Genomic DNA, 7,847 nt, shown 5'->3' with positions numbered 1-7,847 from the left:
TGCTACTGTTAGGGGGCCTATAGACTATTTCTACCAGTGACATTTTCCACTTATTATTCCTTATCTCCACCCAAACTCTTTCAACATCCTTATCATTTGAGCCAATATCATTCCTCGCTATTACAGTGATTCCATCCTTTATGAGTAGAGCTACACCACCTCGTTTTCCTGTCTGTGTTCTTCCAGATTGTCAGATATAGCTTAATATTTAATTCCCAGTCCTGGTCACCTTGTAACCACGTCTCTGTGGGCAGCAGAGTTTTGGACGAGCTGATTTTTATGGCGGGGGGAAGATGGGAGGCCGGCCAGGAGTGCTTTGGAATAGTTAATTCTGGAGATGACAAAGGAGTCAACGAGGGTTTCTGCTGTGGATGAGCTGAGGCCGGGGCAGAGACATGCGATGTTATGGAGATGGAAATACGCGGCCTTAGTTATGCTGCAGATATGTGGCCGGAATTTCATTTCAAGTTCAATTAACTTGCTAATCTCTGTGGTTGCAGTACTGGGGTCAACACTGATGGACTCTTCCCTTTCTCTCTCCCTCACTCCATTTCTCTCGCTCACACCCGCCCGTCCCCTCCCCTCTCTCTCACTCTTGGTGTCTCTCTCTCTCGCTCCCTCTCACTCTCTCTCTCCCGCTCTCTCTCTCTCTCTCTCTCTCCTGTTCTCTCTCAATCATCCTCTTTTTCCCTTTGTCTCTCTCCCTCCTTTTCACTCTCCCTCTATCTCTCTGACTCCCTCTCTCTCTCTCTCTCTCCCACTCCCTCTATCTCTCTTTCTCTCTCCATCTCTTCAGGTGAGACATCTGAAATGGAGCCCGAGGATTTTCAGCTGACCAACTCCAGCGAGGTTCCTCATGATGTGTCGGTGACTGAAGACTTCTTTAGCATGAAGCGAGCGATGCACACCTTCATCATGGTGATCTTAATCGTCACGTGCTTCCTGGGCGTGTGGGGCAATGGGCTGGTCATTTGGGCCACCGATTTCAAGCTGAAGAAGTCGGCCAACACAGTCTGGTTGCTGAGCCTCGCTGATGGCGATTTCACCTTCTGTCTGCTGCTCCCACTCTTCATCACCTATATCGCCCTGGACATCAACTGGCCCCTTGGCCGGATGTTCTGCAAGCTCACCTATGGGGTGGTGGCGCTCTGTCTGCATGCCAGCATCTTCACGCTGGCCGCCATCAGCATGGATCGCTGTGTCTCGGTGGTGCTGCCCATCTGGTCCCGGAACCACCGCGGCCCACGGCTGGCTGCTCTGCTCAGCCTGGGTGTGTGGATAACGGCTGCCATCAGCAGTGCACCATCATTTGTCTTCCAACAATTGGTAGCCCAAGGTAACACGACGCAGTGCTCCACCCAGTACCTGCTGGAAGGCGAGCGGGTGGAGAGCTTTAGATACCCATGGAAACGAGCGCTGACACTCGCCCACTTCCTCCTCAGCTTCCTCCTCCCATTGCTGGTCATCGTCATCAGCTGCTCCATCATCGGGCTGCGGCTAAGGTGGGACCTTTTGGCGCCCAGTGGCAGCAATGCCTTCAGAGTCATGGCCGCCATCATCCAGGCTTTCCTCCTCTGCTGGGCGCCCTACCACGTCATTTCTATCCTCGTGCTGTTCCACCCGTATGACGGGCCTTGGCCCCTGGTCCCGATCAGCTACAGCCTGGCCTGCATCAACAGCTGCATCAACCCCGTCCTCTACATTTCATGTGGCAGGACTTTAGAGACTTGATCAAGAAGTCGCTTCAACGGGTCATTACCCAGGGCGAATCAACGCAAAGAAATTTGTAGGAGGTGTAGAGGGAATTTGAGGAGTCATTTCTTCACCCAGGGGGTGGTTGGATTTTGAAAGGGTGGTAGAGTCAGAAATACTCAAAAGTACTGGAATGGTTCAGACAAAGATTCAGTGTTGCTAATCTGCAGCCTCTATAACACTACTGCATTGTTGGGCTCATTTTCTGCTAATAACTGTGCTTGCAAACTGCTCCAAGATGGCGGAAAACAATTTTGAGTGACCCAAAAGGCTCTGTGACTTCAAAGGTCTTTCTCGTGTATTTTGACATCTCACAGATGCAAAGAGATAGTTCTCACAGGTATTGTCTGGGAACTGTGAAGAGAAGAGAATGAAAGGCCTAATTATGATGAAAGTCTATCCCTTTGTTTTAGAAATAGATAATTAAATACACGGTGGTCAGATATCCAGGAAAGCAGTAAATGATGGCTGTAACACCTGAGGTCAGCGCTGCAGTCGATGTGAGAGGTGACCTGGTCAATCACCAAGAGAATCAGGGGGGTTAATTTCCAATTGCTGACTAAGGCTGGAGTTAGGTCATGTGTGAGAGTCTTTGCATTGTAATCCCTGAGGAAATAGGCATTTTTTTTACTGTTAAGTACTTCAATGGGATTGGTCAGTGCAGGTTAACATTTAGAAATTATTGTGCATTTGATTCAATTGTGATTGGTTGTATTTCTTTCGCTTATTCTGAGTAAAAATAACCGCTGGATAGGGGTGAGTGTGTTGTTTTTGTTTCACACGTCCATCTCTGTAAAATGTAGAGAAAGGATATAAATTTTACAGACTAAAACTGCGAAATGTTCTTTATGACATCACTAACACACGCATTGCACAAGATGGGTCTTGCTGGAAACAGGCATCATGTGACTTGTCACATGACTCTTTTATTGTTATCCAGGAGGAGTTGCAATACCGCAGTAGTCCACCAGGTGGAGCACTATATAACACTTTGCCCTCCTTAATGAAAAATTAAAAAGATCATAAGAAATAGAAGCAGGAGTCGGCCATTTGGTCGCTCGAACCTGCTCCGCCATTCAATATCATGGCTGATCTGATCTTGGCCTGAACTCCACTTCCCTGCCCGCTCCCTATATCGCTCCATTACTGCTGAACAATCTGTCTATTTCCAATCTATATTCAAAGACCGAGCTTCCACAGCTCTGTGGAGCAGAGAATTCCCTAGATTTACAACCCTCTGGGAGAATCAATTCCTCCTCAACTTAGTTTTAAATGGGAGACACCTTATTCAGAAACTATGGCCCCTCATTCCTGATTCCCCCACGAGGGGGAAAGATACTCTCTACATCTACCTTGTCGAGCCCCCTAAATATCTTATATTTTCCAAAAAGATCACCACTCCTTCTTCTAAACTCTAATGAGTACAGGGCTTTCTTGACAATTCAACCACTTCATCTCAGGAGGCAACCTAGTGAACCTCCTCTGAACTGCCTCCAATGCAAGTGTATCCTTCCCTAAATAAGGAGACCAAAATTGTACGCAGGACTTAAGGTACGGCCTCACCAATACCCTGTACAGTTGTAACAGGAATTCCCTGCTTTTATACTCTATCCCGCTTGCATTAAAGGCCAACATTGCATTTGCATTCTTGATTGCTTGCGGTACCTGCATGATAACTTTGTGTTTAATGTACAAGGATCCCAGATCCCTCTGTACCACAGCATTTTGTAATTTCTCCCCATTTAAATAATAATTTTCTTTTTTATTTTTCTCACCAAGGTGGATAACCTCACATTTAACATATTATACTCCATCTGTAAATGTTTACCCACTCACTTAGCCTGTCTATATTTTTGCAGATTATTGCGTCCTCCTCCCACTTGCTTTCCCACCGATCTTTGTATCTTCATCAAACTTGGCAACAGTACTGTCGGTCCCTTCATCAAAGTCATTAATATATATTATAAATAGTTGAGGCCCCAGCACTGGTCCCTGCGCCACCCCACCATTTGTAACATTTAAATGTGTATTGGATTTTCAAATGTTAAAATTCCAAAGCTACATTTAGAAACATAGAAACATAGAAAATAGGTGCAGGAGCAGGCCATTCAGCCCTTCTAGCCTGCACCGCCATTCAATGAGTTCATGGCTGAACATGAAACTTCAGTACCCCCTTCCTGCTTTCACGCCATACCCCTTGATCCCCCGAGTAATAAGGACTTCATCTAACTCCCTTTTGAATATATTTAGTGAATTGGCCTCAACTACTTTCTGTGGTAGAGAATTCCACAGGTTTACCACTCTCTGGGTGAAGAAGTTTTTCCTTATCTCGGTCCTAAATGGCTTACCCCTTATCCTTAGACCGTGACCCCTGGTTCTGGACTTCCCCAACATTGGGAACATTCTTCCTGCATCCAACCTGTCCAAAACCGTCAGAATTTTAAATGTTTCTATGAGGTCCCCTCTCATTCTTCTGAACACCAGTGAATACAAGCCCAGTTGATCCAGTCTTTCTTGATAGGTCAGTCCCACCATCCCGGGAATCAGTCTGGTGAATCGTTGCTGCACCCCCTCAATAGCAAGAATGTCCTTCATCAAGTTAGGAGACCAAAACTGTACACAATACTCCAGGTGTGGCCTCACCAAGGCCCTGTACAACTGTAACAACACCTCCCTGCCCCTGTACTCAAATCCCCTCACGATGAAGGCCAACATGCCATTTGCTTTCTTAACCGCCTGCTGTACCTGCATGCCAACCTTCAATGACTGATGTACCATGATACCCAGGTCACGTTGCACCTTCCCTTTTCCTAATCTGTCACCATTCAGATAATAGTTTGTCTCTCTGTTTTTACCACCAAAGTGGATAACCTCACCTTTATCCACATTATACTTCATCTGCCACGCATTTGCCCACTCACCTAACCTATCCAAGTCACTCTGCAGCCTCATAGCATCCTCCTCGCAGCTCACACTGCCACCCAACTTAGTGTCATCCGCAAATTTGGAGATACTACATTTAATCTCCTCGTCTAAATCATTAATATACAATGTAAACAGCTGGGCCCCCAGCACAGAACCTTGCAGTACCCCACTAGTCACTGCCTGCCATTCTGAAAAGTACCCATTTACTCCTACTCTTTGCTTCCTTTCTGACAACCAGTTCTCAATCCACGTCAGCACACTACCCCCAATCCCATGTGCTTTAACTTTGCACATCAATCTCCTGTGTGGGACCTTGTCGAAAGCCTTCTGAAAGTCCAAATATACCACATCAACTGGTACTCCTTTGTCCACTTTATTGGAAACATCCTCAAAAAATTCCAGAAGATTTGTCAAGCATGATTTCCCTTTCACAAATCCATGCTGACTTGGACCTATCATGTCACCATTTTCCAAATGCGCTGCTATAACATTCTTAATAATTGATTCCATCATTTTACCCACTACTGAGGTCAGGCTGACCGATCTATAATTCCCTGCTTTCTCTCTCCCTCCTTTTTTAAAAAGTGGGGTTACATTGGCTACCCTCCACTCGATAGGAACTGATCCAGAGTCAATGGAATGTTGGAAAATGACTGTCAATGCATCCGCTATTTCCAAGGCCACCTCCTTAAGTACTCTGGGATGCAGTCCATCAGGCCCTGGGGATTTATCGGCCTTCAATCCCATCAATTTCCCCAACACAATTTCCCGACTAATAAAGATTTCCCTCAGTTCCTCCTCCTTACTAGACCCTCTGACCCCTTTTATATCCGGAAGGTTGTTTGTGTCCTCCTTAGTGAATACTGAACCAAAGTACTTGTTCAATTGGTCTGCCATTTCTTTGTTCCCCGTTATGACTTCCCCTGATTCTGACTGCAGGGGACCTACATTTGTCTTTCCTAACCTTTTTCTCTTTACATACCTATAGAAACTTTTGCAATCCGCCTTAATGTTTCCTGCAAGCTTCTTCTCGTACTCCATTTTCCCTGCCCTAATCAAACCTTTTGTCCTCCTATATTTACTATAAAAAGATATTTTACAGGGATGCAATAAAAAAAGGGTAGATCTTGATGTATGTAAAATCATGTGAAATGAGTGAGAGTGAGTGTGCAATCTGTTTTACATCTCTCCCGATAGGTATTACCATTGACTTCAATGGTGAGAGATGGAAAATGATCTGCCAGAGCCGATTCACTATCGTCCCACTTTGTACTGTTACTACAACACACATGCTGTTTATTCCCAGTAAAGCCTCCCAATAATGTTCTTGATTTCCCACCCAGCCCTACAGTTAACATGCTGGTGATTGCGATCCTGTCTCGGGGAAAGTGCGGACTCTCAAAATGCATCATTTGCTATCTGGCGGCCATGGCAGTCGCGGATCTGCTGGTAGTTATCACTGGGGTTACAGTCAATCGGATCATTGACATTTATTTTCCTGAAAATTATCTTTCGCTCACTGCAGTATGTTGGCAGAAAACCATCCTAGCAAATGTAGCCGAAGACATTTCTGTCTGGTTAACCGTCGCATTCACTTTTGACCACTTTATAGCCATTTTTTGGCAGAAGCTAAAAAACGATTATTGCAGCAAGTAAACTGCAGTTGCGATTGTAGGCATGGTGCTTGATCGGTGCAGTTTAAAATACATCCCCTGGTACATTATCTATGAACCTATGTATATAATTAACAATTTACCATGCTACTGGCAGATGAGATCAGTGTTTTATACCTCAGCATCATAGGCAGTCCCTCGGAATCGAGGAAAACTTCCTTCCACTCCTAAAGTGAGTTATTTGGTGGCTGAACAGTCCAATAAGAAAGCCTCAGACCCAGTCACTGGTGGGACAGACATTTGTCGGGGGAAGTGGGGAGGGGTGGGTGGGCGGTGGGACTGATTTGCAACACACTCCTTCCGCTGCCTGCACCTGACCACTTCAGGCTAGCGGCGCTGAGATTCAAAGAGGTCAACATCCTCCCAGATGCACTTTCTCCACCTAGGGCGGCCTTCGGCCAGGGACTCCCAGATGTCAGTGGTGATGTCGCACTTTACCAGGGAGGCTTGAGGGTGTCCTTGTAACATTTCTGCTTGCCACCTTTGGCTCGTTTGCCATGAAGGAACTCCACATAGAGCAATTGCTAATGGAGTTTTTTGTCTGGCATGCGGACAATGTGGCCTGCCCAGTGGAGCTGATCAAGTGTGGTCAGTGTTTCAATGCTGGAGATGTTGGCCTGGTCGAAGACGGTAATGTTGGGGCATCTTTCCTCCCAGGAGAGTTGTAGAATCTTCCGGAGGCATCGTTGGAGGTATTTCTCCAGCATCTTGAGATGTCTAATGTACATGGTTCATGTCTCAGAGCCATACATGAGGGCGGTTATTATACAGCCCTGTAGACATGGGCTTTGTGGCAGATTTGAGGGCCTGGTCTTCGAACACTCTTTTCCTCAGCCTGTCAAAGACTACACTGCCGCACTGGAGACGATGTTGGGTCTCGTCATCAATGTCTGCTATTGTTGATAATAGGTTCCCAAGGAATGGGAAGTGGACCACGTTTTCCAGGGCCGCGCTGTTGATCTTGATGGCTAGCGGGCAGTGCTGTGCATGAGGACAGGCTGGTGGAGGACATTTGTCTTACGGATGTTTAGCGTAAGGCCCACGCTTTTGTATGCCTCAGTAAATACGTCGACTATGTCCTGGAGTTTAGCCTCTGTATCTGCATAGATGCACGCATCATCCTCGTACTGTAGCTCGACGACAGAGGATGGGGTGGTCTTGGAGCTTGCCTGGAGATGGTGATGGTTGTATATGTTCCCATTGGTTCTGTAGTTTAATTACACTCAAACGGGGAGCTTGCTGACTGTGAGGTGGAGCATGGCAGCGAGGAAGATTGAGAAGAGGGTTGGGGCAATGACTCAGCCCTGTTTGACCCAGGATTGGGATTGTAATGGATCCGTTGGTAAGGTTCACAGCCGCATGTCAATATGCAGCAGGCGGAGGAAGGTGATGAACTTTTCGGGGCATCTGAAATGGAGGAGGATGCTCCATAGACCCTCGCAGTTGACACTGTCAAAGGCCTTTCTAACGTCGAAGAAGAGCATGGATAAGGGTTCA

General features: G+C 46.5%; 1 protein-coding gene across 1 annotated transcript; it reads left to right on the top strand.

Annotated features, from left to right (window-relative positions):
• Positions 1 to 810: 810 nt before the first annotated feature.
• Positions 811 to 1,731, top strand: LOC139240304 (chemerin-like receptor 1). The gene has a single exon (XM_070868766.1). It carries the CDS (start codon positions 811 to 813, stop codon positions 1,729 to 1,731), a length of 921 nt encoding a protein of 306 aa, XP_070724867.1.
• Positions 1,732 to 7,847: the final 6,116 nt, after the last annotated feature.

The sequence above is a fragment of the Pristiophorus japonicus genome, chromosome 31, assembly GCF_044704955.1.
Source record: "Pristiophorus japonicus isolate sPriJap1 chromosome 31, sPriJap1.hap1, whole genome shotgun sequence".
Taxonomy (NCBI): Eukaryota; Metazoa; Chordata; class Chondrichthyes; family Pristiophoridae; genus Pristiophorus; species Pristiophorus japonicus.
This window is presented reverse-complemented; position numbering and strand designations above follow the sequence as displayed.

Excerpts from the sequence above, each read along its gene's own strand:
- LOC139240304 (XM_070868766.1), top strand. The coding sequence starts at position 811 with ATGGAGCCCGAGGATTTTCAGCTGACCAACTCCAGCGAGGTTCCTCAT.